General features: G+C 41.7%; 1 protein-coding gene across 1 annotated transcript in view; it reads right to left on the bottom strand.

Moving 5' to 3' along the window:
* Positions 1–15,699, bottom strand: part of HS3ST4 (heparan sulfate-glucosamine 3-sulfotransferase 4) — a 456,023-nt gene extending 440,324 nt beyond the window's left edge. The window contains exon 1 of the mRNA XM_072597846.1: positions 14,933–15,699. Coding sequence (XP_072453947.1) covers positions 14,933–15,675 — 743 coding nt within the window. The 5' untranslated portion in view covers positions 15,676–15,699. The remainder of the gene's footprint in view (positions 1–14,932) is intronic.
* Positions 15,700–21,774: the final 6,075 nt, after the last annotated feature.

The following is a 21,774-nucleotide window of genomic DNA, read 5'->3' as shown; positions in this document are numbered from 1 at the left end:
GGAAAAGACCTTAGGATCATTTCATTCATTGCTTCCTCATTTTGCAAAAGAGGAAACTGGGGTCTGAAGAGGAAGATGGACTTGCCTAACATCACAGGGACAGTAACACATCCAGCATCTTCTGATGCCCTTTCCACTACACCACACAGTTGTAAAAGCAGGAATCAATCCCAACACCTGGAATACTGGGCCCTGCAGGTACAAACAGGCCATTGGGAACATCTGACTGAAAAGTAGGCTCTGTATGGAAAGGAGGAAACGAAAGATTTTTTTCAGAGATACTGGAATTTTTTTCACTAAATTATATGGCACTAGAACCTGGAATACTTCTTGAAACTTTGAAGAAGATAGCCTTAAAACAAATATAACTGAAGGAGCATTAAGTACTGGGAAATCAAGAATCAAGAAAATTTGGATTCCATTCCCAGCTCTGACACATACTGTCTGTGTAACTCTGGGCAATTCATTGGACCTTTCAATGTCCCAGGCCATAGCCTAAGAACCTGTTACAGAGTGGCTAGTGATCTGCACTGGTGGAATAAGAAGTGTGTTACAGAATACTATTTACATCCAGAAAAAAGAACTATGGAATCTGAATGCAGATCAAAATATTTTATTTGATCTCTTTTTTTTCTTTTTTCTTGTGGTTCCTTCCATTGGTTCGAATTCTTTTTTAAAACATGACTAATGTGAAAATATGTTTAATATGAATGTATATGTAGAGCTTTTATTAGATGGCATGCCATCTTGGGTGGGAAGAGAGGAAGAAGAGAAAATTCAGAACTCAGAATGTTAAAAACTAAAAAATATATTAATATTTTAAAAATTTTAAAAAGGGATGAAATGTAGAGTTTGGAGAACAAGTGAAGTCCAGTTTGGCTAGAATATACAAAGTGTGATGAGGAGTTATAAGAAGTATCTAGAAAGAACAATAAGAAAGAGAAAGCACACTGTTAAAGACTTTAAGTGACTGGCTAAGAGATATCTTATCCTACAGGAAATAGGAAGTGCTAAGGTCTAACCTGTGACGTAAGAAGATTAAGTTGGCAGCCTATGTGATATAGGGGACAGAGGAGAGCCTGGAAGTGGGGGGACAAATTAGGAGGTAATCATTCATTGAGTTAGAGTGGAAGCCATGTGGACAGAGAGAAAAGGGTGAATTTGCAAACTTTTGTGCCAGTAGAGTCACCAAGACTTGGCAAGTGATTGGATATGGAAAGAGACAGAAGTCAAAAATGACTCCAAGTTTGTGAATCTGGGATAACTGGAAGGATCATAGCTTGAGGGCTAGAAGAAACCTAAGAAATCATCTAGTCTAACTCCCTTATTTTATAAATTAGGAAATAGAGATCTAGCTGGTGGTGCCCTCCATAGAAACAGGGAAGGTTGGAGAGAGGGTGCGTTTGGGAGTGGACATAGTGAATTCCATTTTGAATACGCAGAGTTTGAGTTGGTGATGATGAGCATCTCATTGGAGTCCATTGGTACTCTGGGACCCAATTTTGTTTAAAAATAATATGATGATACTTGGACTCATGGGAGTTGATAAACTGTACCAAGAAGAGTGTACAGAGAAGGAGAAAGAAGAGACACTAGAAAAGAGACTTGGAAAGTATCCATATTTAGTGGGCAGGAGAGAAATGAAAATCCAGCAAAGGAAACTAGAAGGTTGTACAGATAGGAGAGCCAAGAGAGATCAATGTCACGAAAGCTAAGAGAGGACATTGTAACAAGGAGGAAGGAGTGACTGATGGTGTCAAAACTTGCAGAGAGGTCAAGTCCCATGAAGACTAAATCAATCAACAAGTATTTAGTAAGTGGTATGTGCCAAACCCTGAAGAATAGTCCACTGAAATTAGCAATTAAGATACCATTAGCACTCTCTGAGAGGGGAGTTATCAGTACTGTCGGAGTCAGAATACAGAGTGCGAAGGACTGAGAAGTGAGAGAGATGTGAGAAAGCCGAAGCAAAAAGTATAATGATATATTTAAGTCTGGCTATGAAAGGGAGAAAAGATAGGTGGCTAGTTTAAAGAGATGGTAAGGTCAAGGAAAGGAATTTTTTTAGTGTATTTTTTTAAGGATGGAGGAAATGATATCTTTAAATGATTGTAGATAGCAGGGAATAAGCCAGTGGATATGGAAATATTAAAGATGAGAGAATAATGGAGAAAAAGAAAATAGGAGAAGCTAGGGCAAAAATACAGGAGTTAGTCTTAACAAGAAAGGTCACTTCTTACTCAGAGGCTAAAGCAAAGGAAGAAAATGGCAATAGCATGGCATACTGGTGAGACCACTGGACCTGAAGTCAGGAGAAGCTGGGTTTGAATCCTTCAACAGATACTTATTAGCTGTGTGACCTTTGACAAGTTGTTCAACTTTTGTTTGCCTCAGTTTCCTCATCTGTCAAATAAGGACAACAAAATACCTAACTTCCAAGACTATTGTGAGGAGCAAACAGATAATATTCATAAAGTGCTTTGCAAATCCTAAAGAAATAGATAAATGTTGGCTGATGACTGGATTAGTTAGATGATAGGATTTAGAATCAGAAATAACCTCAGTTTACAGAATGAGCCAGAGACAAGAAGTGAATTGCCCAAAGTCACACAGCTAAGAAGCAGCAGAGTTGATTCAAGTTTATCCTCTGCATTAACACCTAAATGCGGATTTGTAAAATGCTACTATGCTATATTGTGTATGTGTAGGTATACATACGTACACATAAATGAAAATAGATGTTAAAAAAAGATGCACACATAGATGATGAGGCTAACACACACTGGCAGAGCTAGCTCTGTGTATGGGAGGCTCCAAAGGAAAGAGGAAAAGAGGTATTAGACTGACTACCAAACTGAAGGTCTCCTGAGCCATTGTACTGACCTCATTGTATGCCTGTGAAAACTAGACTGTATACCAGAACTATGCAAGGAAACTGAATTGCCGCCATTTGAATTGTCTTGGGAAGATTCTGGAAATCACCTGGCAAGAGAAGGTACTGGACACTGAGGTCCTCTTGAGTTGAACTGCCAAGCATTCAAACTCTTCTGCAGAGAGCACATCTCTGATGGGCTGGCCACATTGTTAGAATGCCAAACATATGTTTCCCTAAAAGACTATTTTATGGAGAACTGAAGGCAAGTGCTCACACGGAAGCCAGAAGTGATACAAAGACATTCTCAAGGTGTTGCTGAAGAACTTTGGAACTGACTGCAAGACATGGGAGACACTGGCATAGGACTGCTCAGCATGGTGTGCCCACATCTCTCTATGAGAGAAGTACAATTGCAGTAGCACAAAAAAAATGTGAGATGTGTAACGAGACATCTCCAGATTTTTATATGGACTATTTGTGCTGAACCTGTGGTGGAGCCATCCAAGCTCATACTGGTTTGACAGACCACAGTCGGACACATTGTGCCTCTACTCCAATGCAGTGATGTCATTTTGTTTCTTTTTGAGAGCAAAGGACAACAACCAGCTAACTAGATAAAGGGCAGCATGGTATACTAAACAGAGAGCTGGCCCAGGAGGCAGGAAGATCTCAATTCAAGTCTCACTTTTGACCATTTTGCTGTGTCATTTAACCTCTAGTAGGTCACTTAACATCTCAGTTCCCCTAAGCAACTTCCTTAACACTGCAAGTTCCAAAACAGATGCTGATCTGACATGTGGGAAGAAGTTCTTTCCACTGATGAAATCACAAGTGCACCGTATGATCATGCACATATAACTATATGTTTGTATACATGTGTGAATATGAATATATGGGGTCATAAAATAAACACATTTAAGAGGGTCTATTGTTCACAGCAAGAAAAGCAGCACAGGACACCAAAGCAACGACAGTTCTGTAGAGGAAAAAAACTTTTTGGCAGTTTGAAATTGCAACCTTGTTGCATTTTATAAACATCCTGGGAGTTTCTTGTTAAATTACTTGGTAAGTAACTGTTCTTTAAGTCACCAGTTGCTGAATTTTTCCTCTATGCCTTTAGGATAATGCTCATTAAAGTGAAATTGATTTGGAGGAATTCAATACTGTGGGCAAATAGAAACATGGTGGTCTGTGCTCACATGGAGCCAGTGATGAAGACCATGCCTATTTCTAAAACTCACTAATTGAATAAGCTTTTAGGGAACGTTTGAGATGTGAAGGAGAAGAGGAGAGGGAATTCACATTAGATAGCCTTTTGTTCAGAAAAGTGGGAAGTGAGATCCTCTGCTGGAAAGGAAAGGGTGTAAGAAAACATGAGAAGATTTAGAACAACTACTGTGGAGAAGGTACTAGTGAATTGGGGCAAAACAAAAGAAATGCAAAACAGAAGTAAGAATCCAGTTGAGATTATATAGCATAAATTTGTAGTGGACGAAATACGCATAATTATGTAACTTTCTCCAGTAGTGTTCAGCAGGACAAGAATAGAAGCAGAAATAAACGATGAGGGAGTACCCTAAGGGTTGGGGTTTGGCAAAGCGTGAGCAGGAATAGGACAAAGAAAAGGGGATTCAAGGAAGAGAGTTGTATATAAGTAAATGGATCAGCCAGTTTAAGTCAAGTTAAGAATCAAGACAATGAAAGGAAGACAACGAAGACAAAACATTATTGACAAAATAGGAGAAAAAGAGTGGAAGAACTGAGGTCATGGTGAAATGAAGAACAGATTTAGGAGTGAGACAGAGGAAGAGATAGAAGGATAGGAGTTTCAGAAGAATGTCAGAAATCAAAATCATGCTGATATATATGTATGTATGCGTGTATATATATATATGTGTGTGTTTATATGTATGTATGTATGTATAATCAGCTCTTTTTATGGTGGCAAAGAATTAGAAATTGAAGGGATGCCCATCAATTGGGGAATGGCTAAACAAGCTGTGCTATATGATTGTGATGGAATACTGTTGTGCTATAAGAAATGATGAACAGGATGGCTTCAGAAAACCTTATATGGCAAACTCATATGAATTGATACAAAGTGAAGTGAGCAGAATCAGAATACGGTACATAGTAAGCGCAATGATCACTGTGAAAGACTTAGTTACTCTGATCAATACAATAATCCAAGACAATTCCAAAAGATTTGTGATGAAAAATGCTATCCACCTCCAGACAGAGAATTGATCAACTCTGAGTGCAGACTCTCTAAGCTATTGAGGACAGCAGCAGCTCAGGATATAGACACATGAATTATTGTGACTCATACAATCCATTTTAGATGTGATTCAGGGAAGGGTAAGAACATAAATAATTATGTAAGTAAATAAGATGTCTTAGACAGCAAATAAGAAACTTATGGAACTTGTGAGACAGAGAAAATATAGACTTGTTTGTGCATTCATTTTTTAATTTTCCTTTATTTTTGAGTAATATTTTCCCCAATTACCTGTAAAAACAATTTTTAACATTCATTTTTATTGAGTTGCAAATTCTCTCCCTCTAGTCTTCCCATCCCCCTCCTAAGGCAATAAGCAATTTGATATAGGTTATACACATGCAAGCATACAAAACATATTTCCATGTTAGTCATGCTATGAAAGAAAACAAAAAAAAACACATGAGATTATGCATTTTAAAAGGGGTAAAAGTAAATTAAGGAATGAGGAATCAGTAACAAGTTAGTAAAAACAGTAGGATATTACTTATTAAAGATCAGGATCATGAAAGGTAAACAGGCTTTTATTCAAAATATGCCTTAGTGTAATTATTAGTAAAGACTAGAATGGATGGATAGATGAATGGATGGACAGATGACTTGCTTTAATGTATAATGTCCTATGTTCATTTCAAAATCCAAATAAAGAATTATGAAACCATAGATGTCAGAGCTGAAAGAAGATCACAGAGTCTCAGATCGAACAAGACACTTCATACCTGTTCATTTGATGGACGCAGAAGCTAAAGGGATCAGAGGAAAAGACTTGTCCAAGGTCACATAGCTTAATGTGAAAGTCATCCTACCTAGTGATATAAAAACCCACAAAACAATTGCATTTATTTATTCAACAAATATTTTTTATGAAATTAACCAATAAGCATTTAAGCGTCTACTACATCCCAGGCACTATATCAGCTGTTAGGAGAACAAGTACAAAGAAATGACTAACCCTCACCAAATGGAGCTTACATTCTAATGGTGTAGGCAACAAATACATATGTAAATACCTGCAGAACAGATATACAGGGAATAAATATAAATACAGTTATGCCTTCTACACTGTGACTTTCCCCATTTTGGTTTTGATATATCACAGGTTGATGTAAGAAATTAAATCGGAATTTGGGGAGAGTTTTGCAGAAGCCGCAGACAACACAAAAAAATTTAGAAACTCAGAAATGTATAAAATATAGGTATAATGTTGTAAATACCAACATATTCTATCTTTTAATACCATAATAATTCAGGCTTCTTCCCTGGTACAAAGGGAGGGCCAAATTTTTTTACATGGATTTTCCAAATCACAGGGATGCCATGCCCCTTAACCCCTGTGATGTGGAAGGGATAAATTTATATACAAAATAGCTAAATTCAAAGTAGCTTGGGATTGGGAAAACTAGAAATTGGAGGGAGAAGGAAAGGCCTCATGTAGAAAGTGGTGCTAGCAACTTTATAAGACTGAAGTGAATAGAAAAAGGATTTCATGCAAATGGGACAGCCAATGTACAGACATGGAGACAAGACTTGTAGGGTCACATGTGAGGAACAGAGGTAAGACCAGTCTGGCTAGGTCGTAGAGTCCAGGCTGGGGGATGATATGCATTGAGGCTTGGACAACGCACTGGGGCCTGGTTATGTAGGATTTTAAAAACTAAACAGAGAAGTTCACAGAATAGAGGCAACAGAAAGCCATTAATGTTGGTTGAGAAGAGAAGTCACATGGTTAGATCTGCACTTACGGAAAACTTTGGCATCAGTGCACAAATTAAGAGGTTGTAACAATAATCTCGGTCAAGAGTGGTAAAGGTTTCACCTAAGGCGATATCTCTGTGAGTGGCAAGAAGGGTTCACAAGTGAGAAACATGAAAGTAGAAACTAAGATTTGGCAACCAATTGGCTATGTGCAGTCAAAGGAGTGAAGAGTGAAGGTAAATGCCAATGTTACAAACTTGCAAGGCTGGAATGAAGGTACTTATGACCAAAAGAGGGAAGGATTTAGAAGGAAAGATAATGAATTCTGTTTTGGACTAATAAATTTGAGATATCTAATTTGAAATAATTTTGCAATGTATTATGATAATTGATGTGAGTCTCTGCCCTCAAAACACTTATAATCGAGTAGTACAACAAAATATTCTCAGAAAATTATACAACTTAGAAGTATATAAATGAATATTAAGAACTACGAGATCATATTTTAGTTAGAAGAATTAAGGAAGAATTCATGAAGTAAAGCATTTGAATTAGCCCTTGAAAGATAAGTGGTTAACAGTTGGAAATGGGGTTATAGGAAAGAAAAGTCATATTCTTTTAAATAATAGCTATGTAAGTCTTTAAATTTCTTGGTGACTATAACTTTGTGTTGAAATTACCAAGATGTTTGGAGGATTTTGAAATTAGAATTAAGTCAATCTCTGCCAAAGAATAACTCCAAAAGATATATTCTCTATTAGACAAAAGTGAAATCTTGGAAACTCTAAAGTATGACCCAAAGAATCTTTTTATTATTTAAAATATTTCTCCTACTTAAATTTAAATACATTGTTCATTAAGAAGAAATAACCCCACCACCATGACGTCTGGGTGATAAAAAAAAAATACTGTTGAGTACAACCAGATCACTAGTTATGGAATTTTGTTTCCATGAACAACATCAGAGTCTCAAATATGAGATCATTTCTGTAGAAAAACTAGAGGATAAACATGTCTTTGGAATTCCAAATGCATGTGAACCAGACTAGTAACGCCCCTGATGAACAAGAAAATGCAAGAGATTGAGCCTAAACCTCCCCATGGCTCTCTTAAAACAAGTCATCTGTTCGGATTTACCTGGAGAAACTGAAATCTGTCCCAAGACCTGCTAATGTTACAAGAAAGCAAATTCTGAAATCCAGTTCTGGCTTTTCTCTAGAGAGCTATTTTAAAACTGCTTCAGGTTTGGAAATCACCCATTCAAACATATTCTTGAAATACAGACTGTCTTAAAATGAGAAACATATTGTAACTTTCTCTTCAATGGCTTTTAGTGCCGATGTAACTATTTTAGAAACCCATACTTTTTATACTGGAGGTTATCACAGAATTATACTATCTGGGGATCTTTTATGTTATTCAGCTGTATACTCAACCCTATGTTAAAGAAGGGAGTGACTTGCCCAAGGTCATTCAAGCTAGTTGCAGGCAGAGCTGGGATAGAACTCAGGTCCCCTGACATCCAATCCAGTGTGCCTTCCTTCCAGCTAACAATATTTTGTACAATAAGTTATTTCAGTGTTGTTAAAAATGACTACTTGTGATTAATGAGGTCAGTAAGAAACTTCTCATAAGTATGACTTCAGATGAACAATGGTTTCTCTTTTTATGCCTCCATGTTGCTCTTGGTGACATCAAGGGCTCTTTTGGCTGCAAAAATATCTGGATAATGTCTCTTCGTTCTGCTGCTATTTGTAAAGTCTCCACGTAAATGTAAGAAAACATATTAGAGCAGTGAAATACAAATAACATACATAAACCACAACTCTGGCAAGGGGAGAGATGTCACCGCACCTGCCACTTTCTGGAATGATTTTAAAGTGTTTAAACAGGGCTCTGTCCTCGGTCCTGTACTGTTCAGCATTTTTACCAATGACTTGAATGTTTATCAGGTTTGTGGATGATAAGATGCTGGAATGGCTAGCTAATGCATCAGAGAGAATTGAGGTCCAAAAAAGATCTAAACAGTTTGGAATGATGAGTTACATCTAATAAGAAGAAATTCATAAAATGACAGAATGGAGCAAGAAAGGACCTCAAAGGCCTTGAGTCCTGAGCCACTCACTTGACAGCTCTCTTAGGCTACATTTTCAACATTACATCTGATATTGCTGTCCCTGATCAGATTCCATATGGAATATTGTATCCTGTTCTTGGTGCCACATTTTACAAAGGACACCGACCAGTTGGAACTCATATAGAGCTCTTTGTTCTGAGCACTGCTGTCTCTCCCATCCTGTACTTGTGAAGTTGTTTTTCTCAACACAGATATGGACTTTCGTATTTAATCTTACTTAGAGACAACATGGCATAGGGGATAGGGAACTGAACTTAGAATCTGGAAGACCTGGGTTCATATATTGCCAGACACTTACTAACTGTGTTATCCTGGGAAAGTTACTTAACCTCTCTATGCCTCGTTTCCCTTACCTATAAAATGAAGGGATTGGACTAGATCAGGGGTGAGGAACCAGTGGTCTTGAGGTCATGTGTGGCCCTCTAGATCCTCAAGTGTGGCCCCTTGACTGAATTCAAACTTCTCCTTTGTTCTGTGAAGTTTGGATTCAGTCAAAGGGTCACATCTGAGGACCTAGAGGGCCATATGTGGCCTCGAGGCTGCAGGTGCCCCACCCTTGGACTAGATGATTTCTAATATCTGCATTCTATGATTCTGGGTTCATAAAATCTAGAGTTAGATAGAACCATAAAGATCAACTGGCCCCCAACTCTTTCATTTTAGAGAAAAGAAAACTGAGACTTATGATCCTAAAAATTTTATCAGAATCCCTGCACGTCAGGGGCAGAAGGGACCTTAAAAGATCATCTAATCCAGCATTCTCAATATAAAAGTGACCCCAGACCCAAAGCCCATTGAGATCAGGGCTACATTTAAAAGGAGGAAATGATTTGCTCAAGTCTAATAGTAAAGCTAAGTTGGTCAACTGGTATTCCCAAGTTTTTAACACCATAGCATACTGCCTCTCTATACATAGAATGGGGGACCTCTGGTGGCCATATCCTTGAGATGAAGAGACACTGAAGGAAAATCCTAATCTTCCTACCACTCCACTTAAGACATAAAGAGTCCATAACTGTCACACTCCTGCCTCTGGATTGGGAGAGCCTGTGCAGGAAAGCTCTGTGCCTGACTCTGTTTCACAAAAACAAAGATTCTTCTTAGGATCAATAAGAGCTGAAGAAAAACCCTGTGATACAAACTAAGAACTCCTAGGAGAATCCCATGAAGCCACTGTTATAAGATCAAAAAACTTAAAAACTCACATCCTCACAACCCCTACAGGGGTTAATACTTCTGAAGAGCTTTTTTCATAATGCTATGAGTTAAGTAATGTAAGCATCATTATCCCCATTTTACAGATGAGGAGACTGAAGCCCAGAGAGGTCAGTAATAACTCACTATTTTGAAGCACTTTAAGATTTTCCCAAAATGAAAGTTATTGTCCCCATTTTACAGATGAGGGAACTGAGGCCCAGAGAGGCAAAATGACTGGCCCCCAGCCACAGAGCTAGTAATATCACAGACAGGACTCAAATTAAGGATTTCTGACTCCTAGTAAACATTCTTTCCATTACACCACACTGGCTGGCTAGTTAGTTAGCATCAAGATCAAAACCAATAAAACTTCATGATTCTACGATAATACGACTGATTTGGATGTTTCTGAAGTCAGCCTTCTCAGGGTCAGTTAGATTTAGTGGTGAACAACTGACAGTAAAAATGACTTAGACTAAAAATGACTCCCTGGTTTGCCTAACCCTAGAACTGAAAGGGCCGTTATGGTTCCAACCCCTACCTGACCTTTCTATAATTATTTCCTATCATTCGGTAACTGAGTGGAAGTCAAAGAAAAACAGAGAGACAGCAGTAATGGTGCAGTTTGGGGAAAGGAGCAACGGGATAGCCTTATTCACAACAGCTATTCCTTCTGTGTTGGTCATTTCTGCCCCCATCTGTTCCCAGAACTAAGAAGAAAGTCTGGGTTCCAACTTCTAGATGCCAGAAGCAACAGGTCTGTGTTGAAAGATTTAAGCTATGTCATTTGTGTTTCCTTATTGTTAATACATCTTTACGAAAAGTCCTTGAGCTGTGTCAATCCAAGAAAAATTATTACATGGAATAACGTAAGAAGCCCCAAAAAACTCCCATGTATACACTGAATCAGATTAAAATGCAAGTGGGAAATAATTAACAAAATAAAATATAAAATACAATAGAGATAATGTTAATTTATGATTTTTCGAGTCAACATGTGACCTCCAGAACTCCATTTCTATTTGATACCAGTGTATAAGGGACCTTCAAGGGTTTCCAATCCAATCCCCTCATTTGAGACATAAGGACACTGAAACCCAGGAAGATGACTTGCCCAAGGTCACAGAGGTAGGATCAGAGGTTTTTGAACTCGGGGCACTTCTCTATTGTTCTAAGACTGTTCCATAATTCAGCAGTCTACCATCGCCTCATACAGAGCAACAAAGGGTAATGGAAAGAACACTGGCTTTGGTATCCATAGACATGTATCCAGCTGCCATTAACTAGCCAAGAGAGCTTGAAAGAGATACTTGCCCTCAGTGGGTTTTAGTTTTCTCCTCTACAAAATGAAAAGATTAGACTGAAAATGCCACTTTCCATACTAGCATTATATACAGCAGAGTTTCTAAAGTCCTTCCCTTTCAGCTCCATAATTTTCAAAAAAAAAAATGCATGAAATTAACAACATAATAGAAAACAATAGGAGTGAGTGATCCTGAGAATAAAAATAGCAGGGCTGTTCATCTGAGTATGAAGAAAAAATACCCAGTTCCACAGAGATCAACCATGAATGTGTCCTGCTTACCTTTTCTGAAATACAGAAACAAGAAACACTCCACAGAATTAACAGGTGATAGAAGCAAAACATAAAAAAACAGAGAGAGGAGGGGTAGGGGAACTCAACCTATAATTAGGTGGCTCTCTAATTAGGTAAATGGTGCTGTGAGATTCCAAAAAGGATAAGAGGTGCAAGCGAAGAACACATTACATTTACTATAAATACCACAACCTAATAGATTAGTGAACCAGACTGGAAATCATAAGCCACCATTTCTATTCCTGGTTTCCCTGAAGACTTCTTTTTCTCTTTGGGCCTCAGTTTCTTTGTCTGCCAAGATGAGAATGAAGCCCCTCTGTTCCCTTTCCTATTATCATCCACTATACAGAAATGGAGGAAGAATAGGCGGGAGGAATTAATGAAAGATTCACCATCAGATTTGGTATAGAGATGCCAGATTTGGGAATCCCTCTCTGAAAAGGCTTAACACCATCAACTCCCATGCCAAAAAACATCAACTACATGAGGAAAGGAGAGACTCCAGAGGAATTACAAAATCAGAAAGGGCTAGCATAGGAAAGGCATATAGCATGTCTGAAGTACCCCTTCTTCACAGAGGACAGGAATATTAGGAGGCTATGTTATGAATAAGCCCATATTAGGTATAAAAGAGTCCCAATTTTCAAACCGTCAGTCACCAATATTCATCATCCATCTTCAGGCCTACCTGTAAGACATTCTGCTAGGCACCAGAGATACAACAAGGTGTTGATTTACATATGCCTTGCTCTGTTGGCACAGCATTTCCGTTGCCCCCACAATACCAAGGAGAAGCTAAACATCAGAACAATTCAAAAGAACCCTAATAGTATGCCAACACCAGTGACTTTACATAGCTTCTACTTCCTGGAAGCCAGAAGTAACGACTCACCTTATCTCATGGTGTGGGCATGGGAAAACATAGAAAAACCCTGACATATATAGCACACTCTGTCTTGAACAACTCCAAACCAGATTACTTACAGGTTTTCCTTCACACTTCTAAACTTGGTTCTCAGACCAGTACATTCTCTGCAGATATAACAATACACTCACTTCCCTTTACCAGATTTCTGAACAATAATATGTACATGGAAAGATTTGGCCTTTGTTTTTCTTTCCCCCAACTGGTCATTTACCTTAGGTAAAGTTACCTGGAGTTATCACAAAACACTCCCTAGACCAGAACTTGTCTATATCTATATATAAATAGATACATCTATATAGATATATCTATATCTGTATGTATACACTGCATCCAGTTTCCAAAATACCAAAGATCCCCATGCAAAGGTGCTTTGTTTGAAACTGCAGCTGGGGTAGTAGGAGAAAAAGGAAAGGAAAGGTAACCATCCTCCATATAACAGAAGAATGAAACAATATCAAGAAGAAACCAGCCATCTCCAAAACCAACTGATAGTTCATTCAAACATCCCCAACTTCCAAGGGTCAGCCATCATGGCAGTTACTGTTTTGGCTGATGTCTGGCTAATCATTTTAATGCCTTCTTAATGACCATCACATTCTGGAAGCCACAGCTTCTGAATGTAGTAAATACTGTCCCCTTCTCAGTTAAATTAGGGGTTTGCTGTTTTATGTTTTGATAGGAAAGGGATGTTTGAAGCCTCCTAAAATATTCCAATTAGTTCTCTCTGTTGAAACTGACAAGACATTAACAGACACATTTGCTGTTTCAGTTTAATGTACCAGAATGTTTGCACATCAATGTACCCCTCACAAGTTTTTTTAAAATGTGCAGCATATTTTCAAAAGTGGAATAAATTGATCACAATTCAGACACATTTATCATATATTTCTGAAGATTGGTTGTATCTTTAAAACAAACTAACTTTCACAATGCATAATTTAAGCTGGGGTAAGGACCTGGGACAAATGCCTATAAGTACACCAAAGTCACCTGTCAAGAAATAAATGCTCCTTATTCACTTATTGCTTCTTTAAAAGGATTTCATCCCCTTAGCAGACAAGCCTGTGTTTGTATTTGACAATTGTAATTAATTACAGAAATGTAACAGAACTGGAGCCAGCCACTCAGATCTCTGGTTTACAGGATGACAAGACAGGAACAAAGAAAAAGCCTATTTTCCTCCTTGGTTTCTATAATAGAAGATGTTCTTTTGAATGATATCAGCAATAATAAAGAAGGGATTGTTAATTTATTTTACCTGAACTTAACTTTCTCATCTTCTCTTATCTATCTCATCATTGGCTGATACTAGCAGAAAGTAAATTTATATGGAGTCTCATATAACACAGGCTTCCATCTGTTGGAAGGGAGCCCATGAAAGGGGACAGGTGCACAACATAAAAGCTCATAGGTAGCATACTGCCATTCAGAAATTGGTGCACCCTAGCGCAAAAGAAGTATAGCGTTTTTCTGCTCAAGAGGATGAGAGGGAATGGCTCTGGGGGTTGAAAACATCTTGGGTCTTTAACAACAGAAAGTCAGAAGTATACAGTGTTCTCAGTGGCATCTTTTCTATTTCCAATAGACCTAAAAACCTTGAGCTGTGCCTTCCTTTAACTCAGGTGCCTGTGTGTCTGGGGAAATTTTCAAAAGATCCCAGTGAATCTGGAAGACCTTCTGCTTTTCCAGTCTTCTAAGCTCTGTTCCATAATAAGGCTTTGTCATTCAACACTGAAAAGGGAAAGGAAGGGAAAGCCAAGGGCAAGGGTGCCTTGGTTTCAGAGACACCTGCTGTCCACAGAGGCGATAGGAAGCGGGCAGGGGACTCTGGCTCGGGAGGCAATACAGTCCCAGCACTAGCCAAGCGGGTAACCACAGCCCCCGGGCTCTGACCCTCGGAGAATTAAAGCCGAGATGCGGAGTGGAGCTCTCCTCACCTCGCAGCAAAATGAAGCGATCCGTAATTCTCCGGAGATGGGATTACCCAGTGCTCCATCTCTAGGTCTACCCAGTGGGGTTGAACCTGCTCCTTAACAGAGGTTACGGAACCACATTTCTCGGGCTCCTGTAAAGGGGGCGAGTCCTTAAGTTGATGACTGCTCTTTAGACAGAGAAGGGGCTATTTCTTCTCCCTACATTCTCCCCATCACCTTGTCAGCAGGCTTCCTTTGCTTCTCCAGTTCCGCCCCGTCTCACCCTGCCCTTGCCAGTACCCCTAGCCCTACCTGTACCACTCCAGCCCTTTCTCGTAGTTCCTGTCGAAGAAGTGCGGCTCCACGCCCACAGCCCGCACGTCTGGGTGCACTCGGATCGCCTCCAGCAGAGCCCGGGTCCCTCCTTTCTTCACCCCGATGATCAGCGCCTGCGGTAGCTTCTTTTCTCCATAGTCAGGGGTAGTGGTGCCAGGGCCAGGGCCCCCCTTTTCCCCTCCTCCTCCACTGGTACTATTGCCCCCCCTCCGGCCGGTCAGCTCCTCGTCCGTGGTGCTGGACTCATGGGCGTCCCTCTCGAAGAGCCCGCTCTGCCCCGTGATCATCTCGGTGGGGGCCAGAGGGGTCCGGATCCAGGCGTCCCGGTTGGCTGCCCCCTCTCCGCCGCTACTCCCCAGTCCCCAGTGGTCTCCCGGGGCCTGGGGGGAGTCCGGGGACTCCCTCCGGCTGGCGTTGGCCAGCGCTCCCAGGGACGGCGGCGGCGGCGGCGGCGGGCGCGAGGGGCCAAGCTGGACACGGGGAGGCAGGAGGGAGGGCAGCAGCGGCGGGCTGGGAGGGGGGCCGCCCGAGGGCTCCCCGGCACCGGGCGGCTCCTGCAGCGCCAGCGGGAACTGCAGGGAACTGTAGCAGCTCATGAGGCTGTAGCACAGGTAGGTGACGGACAGAGACAGGGTGCACATGAAGAGCAGCTTGCGCGCCGGGGGCCCCTTAGAGGAGGCGGTGGGCGGCGGCGGCGGCGGCGCGGGCCACTGGGCCATCGCGGTTCCCCGCTCGCGGCAGCGGCGGCGGCGGTAGCAGCAACGGCGGCGGCAGCAGCAGCCCCCGGCGCTGCCCGGACATGATTTCAGCCGCCGCCCCCGCCGCCGTCGCCGAGCCGCCCGGGTTGCATGGAGAGACGCCGATGCGCCCCCGGCCCCGGCTGCTCCTCCAGCCGCCGCCGCTGTCCCGCTGCACTTGGGGGGAGCCCCGCCGCATGGCCCTCCCGACGCTGCCCCCGGAGCCCGGCTGTTGGCCCCGGGCTTCCCCCACCACCCCCCCTCAGCCGCTGGGAAGGGGACTGAGGGGGGCGCGCGAAAGTCCCTGCGCTGCGGGTGGCACCTGCTCCAGCCTCCGTCTCCAGCTCGGTGTCCTCCTCCTCCTCCTCCTCAGGCGCTGCCGCCGCCGCCGCCGCTACCTCTCCAGCAGCCGCTGCCTCTGCCTCTGCCGCCGCCTCACACTGTTGCAGCCCCGAGTTCCTTCCCCGCTGCTAACTTTCTGCCGGGAGAAGAGCAGGGAGGGGAAGAGGGGGGCAGGGCGCGCGCCCGCCCGCCACTGGGAGGCTTGGGGGGCGGATCATGCGCACCCCCGGGAAGGAGGGGAGGAAAGCAGAACGCGCGCTGGGAATAGGGCAGGGAGGGATGCTCGGGGTGGGGAGGGGGCGTGCCTCGCGCGCCTCACCTGAGGCAGCCCTGGGGTCTCTCCTCCACGCCCTAGTCTTTGCCAGTCTGGATGCCTGTGGCTCTCGGTACCCTGTCCTTCTCTGGCTATGTCGCCAGGTCCCCAGGGCGCACACGGGCATCGCACGGGGCCCCGGCCCGTGCCACGCGGGCCCAGGAGCTTAGCGAGAGCGCGTCAGGGATTCGGTCTCTTCTCGCCAGGGGGCTCTCTGGCTTGGGCTTTCCCCCCATTCCTGCCGGACCGCACCCCTAAGGGATTTCTCTCCATTGCGTTGACAGTGTTTCCTAGCCTGATTTTCCCTCTGCTTCCTTCCTCGTTTCTGTTTTCAAACTACCTTCCTTAGCACTCACTTCTCCTCACCCCACCCCAAGCTTTGAAGGATGAAGACTACACAGTCCTTCCCCGCAGATGGCCCCTGGCCCTGGGCTGTGCAATTTTGCTGGCCCCTTATTCTCATGGGAGAGGCAACCTGCTGGTTCTTCACCTCCCTAAGAACACCTAGGCTAGCTACAGGTGGTTATGTTTTCCTCCCCCATTACTAGGAATCTAAAGGATACTACAGCTGAACCGTATTATGAAGCAGCTTATTAACTGACTTTTTTAGATACATTGTGGGTTGGATCACGTCCCTAGAAAACACAAAGATAAACATTAAAAGGCCAATTACAATACAGTTAGCCTGTACTCAGTACTCTTGTTGTACCAGAGACACCATGCTCTTGGCCAGCGACCTTTACTGGGAGAGAAAGGATCATCAGAATGGAGAATCAGCTGGAAACAAGGACAATTCTCTTTTCTTTCTTCTTTCTGAGGAACTAGAGAAAGATAGAGGGAAGCCCAGAGTAATGGTGCAAACCCCCTGGTAGGGTCACTTTCCTGGGGCAGAGCTGCCCTGTGGCAGCTTTATGGAAAGGAAACTAACAATTTGCCCGTCAGTCTGGCTCTCCAGGGGAGAGTGGCCTCCTTCGAAGCCCCTTTTCAAAAGCCAGCTGAGCCTGGGTATTTCATGGGGCTGCCTTGTGCCTCTCATGGTAATGCAGCTGGCATCTCCAGCTTTGTTTGATCATATAATAGGTCCAACAGTTGAAAGAAAAACGTATATAGTGTCTAAATATTAACTAGATACCTGGTGCCAAGGAAAAAAAAATGTTAATCAAATAGGATGAAGAATGTGGACTTCTCCCATGGTGAACAAAGCTCAATGCTGCTCTCAGCTGGACATGTGTTCTTCCTCTGCAGCTTCAGTTCAGATCAAGATTATTCCTTTATAATATATTTTTTATGGTACACTGGAGACCTCTGAAATGCAGAGTCTGGTGTCCTGTAAATCATTTCCTGTAACTACGGATTCTTTTTCAAACACCACACAACTGCATTACAGTAACGTTAATGTTAAGGGGCCAATTTGAGTTGGCAACAGCTCGGGCTGGCCCCACTTCTACCTAGCCCTTTGCCTAGTCATGCACGTGAAGACGTTAGAATCCTCTGATTGCAAGGCAAAGGAAGTTGAGTCAAGTAAACATTTATGAAAGGCTTACTGTATGTCTATGCTAAGCTCTGGAGACGCAAAGAAGGTGGGGGTCAAGGGGGAAGGGAATAGCCCCTGCCCTGAAGGAGCATACATTCTAATGGGGGAATACAACTGCAAATAATTCTGTGCAAATTATATCTAGATAGATAGATAGATAGATAGATAGATAGATAGATAGATAGATAGATAGATAGATAGATAGATATAGATAGATATGCATTTATACACACACACACACACACAAGTGACTTGGGCTAATCTCAAAAGGAAGGCACTAACAATGGGGACTGGGATGAAGAAGGGATGGGAAAGGTCTCTTGCAAAATTGTGAATGAAGGAAGTTTGACTTTGCTACCCTTCTACCTCCCTTCTGTACACTTTCCCACCTGATGGCGTATCCTATTTTTCCATATTCCTCCTCTATTCACACCTAGCATGATGTTCTAGATGCCCTGAGACAAAAGTAGGCTTTAAATTTGGGTCTTCCTAACTCCAAGTCCAGCATTCTATACGCTACCACACCACCTACCTATTTCTATTGCCTATTGAGTACTTTTCAAATGCCTTTAAGTGTTTGTAAACCTTAAAATCCTATGTAAAAACAAGTAGTTGCTTTTAACTGTGACTGTATAATATGCTAGCTTAATTTTATAACTTTATCTCATATTAGGCCCTTCTTTGTATTTACGTTATATTCCAGCCAACCTGGACAACTCTCACTCAGCTCCCCAAATACTCCTTATGCCTTCCCACCCACATGCCTTTCCTCACATTTCTTCCTATATCTGGAATTTACTCTTTCTCCCTTTCTTGAAATTAAATTCCTACCTATTCATTACAGTCCAACTCAAATGCCACCTCCTGCCAGTTTTTCTCTCATCTACCCTGCCCATAATGATCTTTCATTTAGGTTGCAGAAGAACTTTATTATGTAATATAATACATCTTTCATGAATTATTGAGTTTACCACTACCTATATATGCATCTTCTATTAGATTGTAAGCTTTGTAAGGGCAAGGATTGCATATGTCCTCCCTCAAACAAGGAGAGGGGCTTAAGAAGTTCATTGTATTGAACTGAATTGAACTGAATTGAAAAATAATGTGATGATGCAATGTAAATAACCTTTTTTATCAACTTTAAAAGAAACTTGAAGTCAAATCCTTCGCTTATTCAAGAATAAATTTCTAATGGTAGAATTTCAGGCACCACGATGAATGAGTTGCAATGTACTTGAAAGAAAAAATACAGTGGAAGTAGGTAAAGGATGCTCTTTGGCATCTACTCTTTTTATATTTAAGGTCAGCTATGCCTGACTAAAATGTTCTTGTAATACCTACATCTGATGAGAGGCTGATAATGAGAAGACTAAAGGAAAGAGAAATGAACCATCTTAATTGGGCAATTCTAAATGGGGCCAGGAACTGGCAATATCCTTTTAGAATGGAAACTGCCACCATCCTGGTTCATGCTCTCATCACTGTCTCTTAGACTCTCTCAGATTTCAGTTTACCTTCCTAGAGAAGAACTCAAATCACAGGACTTCCTTGCTCTAAAGTCCTTAACAACTTGCCTACAAATTAAAATCCAAATTCCTGAGCCTGGCACTCAAAGCCCACGCCATAATCTGGTCCTAGCTTCCTTCTGCAGCTACCCTTACACAGTCCTTTTCTTCATGTACCCTGTGCTACAACCAAATTGAACTCTGTACCTTTCCCTGAACCCTGATTGTGCTTTCTTGCCTCCATATCTTTGCCAGGTTCGTTCCCTCTTCCTAGAATGTTCACCACCATGATTGTTGCTTAGGAAATCAAACCAGTCTTTCAAGGTCAGGGTGAAATATGACTTCCTCCATGATTTCTACCCCGATCATTCCAGGTCTAAATGATGACTGCTGCTGTCTGCATTATTCTAACACTGAAGTTTTATCCGTTATGTGACATTTAATGAATTCTACCTTGAACTACATATATTTACAGAGAAAAGAATGCTGGCATTAGAGTCATAGAGACCTAGCATCAAATCTTAGCTCTTTCACCCTGTAGGAACTGTACTGTATATATGTGTTTCCACTAAACTCTTTTCTTAATGTCTCACTATAGAGTGTAAGTGACTCTGGCTCCTGCAGAGTCTGCTATCTGTGAATCAGGCTCTTCCAAACTGGAAGAATACAGCCAATAGTCCTGGCTAATACATGGCAAGCAACTGGACTTTGTTCATTGTATTTTGTCAGGATTTGACTGTGACCAGCCTAACCAAGTTCAGTGATATCTATCACCAGGTTAGGTATAGAGCTATAAATATGGAAACCACAGCAACTCTCAAAGACCATCTGTTATGTTATAGAGGGATTTAATATATATCTCTGAAGGAACTGTCCAATCCAATGAAAATATGGATCTTAGAAGCACTGAAGTATAGCCAAGTTCTTTAACCTCTCTACTCTTGCTTCCTTATTTATAAAACAGGCTTTTTGTCACCCCTCTTACAAAGCCAGTATAAGGAAAGAGCTTAGAAAACCTACATAAATGGGGTTCGTTGTTATAGTGTAACAATTATCTTCCTTGTTATCATCCCGTCAGTCATCATCTATCATGTCTCATGTACTACCTCTTGATTCTGGAAGCTCACTCTTCTCCTGGACTTCACACTAGAAGTACCCTCCACTCCTTCCACTCTCCCTCTGATTGGCTGGTTCCTCTCAAAGCCTTTATTTTAAGAAGAAGGCCCAGGTCAGCAATGTCTCCATTCCTCTCCAGGCTTTACTCCTGATTCTGGTGGACTTTTTTTACAACACCCCCAGAGAATTCTTCACCCTAGAAACTCCCTCTACTCCTGACCTTCCCACACTGGAAATACTCTCTGCCATGAAGCCTGTCCTTCTGATTAGATGGTTCCTCTCAGAACCTCCATTTTAAGAAGAAAGCTCAGTTTAGTCATGTTTTCATTCCTCTCCAGACTATGCTCCTCACTCTCTCAGATTTTCTCTACAACGTCCCACACTTTGGTACTTCCATTTTTCCCTACCTTCCCCTTTTCAGCTCCCTTTTATGTGTCTTCCCTAAGTTTCTTGAGGACAAGCACTGTCTCTCTTTCTGCTTGTATTTAAGAGCACAATGCTTGGCACATTGTAATTGTTTTTAAAATGCTTGTCGACTTGACTACCAAGCTATAAGTTCCTTAACGGCAGAGATTGCCTTATTTAGCTTTGTGTCATTCACAGCCTGAGCAAAAGGCCTTTCCTATACCAGACACTCATGAAATATTTGTTGAGTGAATGAACAATTTTGTCCTTTCTCTGCTTTTGAATCAGTGGCTGTCTTCTCTGGGGATACTTTGATTCTCTCCATTCTAAATTTCAGGCTATCCTTATTGCTCCTTTAGTGAGATATGAGTAGATTAAAAAGTGATGTCATTGGGTATAATACACACTACTATAACAGGTATTTTACCAACTGGGTATTTAATGGTTCAAGAAAATTCTCAGAATGGCATTGAATGACAGTTAGGATTCTAGATGCAGGATTCAGGATTTCATCAAACTAAAACAGTAGGCTAAAGGTAGTAAGATTAAATTCAATAGGGATAAAGGTAAAGGTCTACATTTAGATAAAAAATAAATTCACAAGTACAGGGCAGAAAATATATGGTTCAGATGACAGTGATCTGGAGGTTTCAGTATGCTATAAGCTCAATAAGTCAACAGGGGAACATGACATCCAGATAATCCAATATGATCATAGACCGTATGAAGAGAATCATGGCATTCAGGAGTAAGGGACTTTTAGATCCCCTATGCTGTACCCTAATCAGGTCACAAATGAAGTTTTCTGTTCTGTTCTTGAGACCTCATTTTAGTAAAGTCAGTGTCAAACTGGAACATATCCA

This window comes from Notamacropus eugenii, chromosome 1 (assembly GCF_028372415.1).
Source record: "Notamacropus eugenii isolate mMacEug1 chromosome 1, mMacEug1.pri_v2, whole genome shotgun sequence".
In the NCBI taxonomy this organism is placed as follows: domain Eukaryota; kingdom Metazoa; phylum Chordata; class Mammalia; order Diprotodontia; family Macropodidae; genus Notamacropus; species Notamacropus eugenii.
The sequence above is the reverse complement of the archived record's forward strand: the minus strand, read 5'-3'. Positions and strand labels throughout refer to the sequence as shown.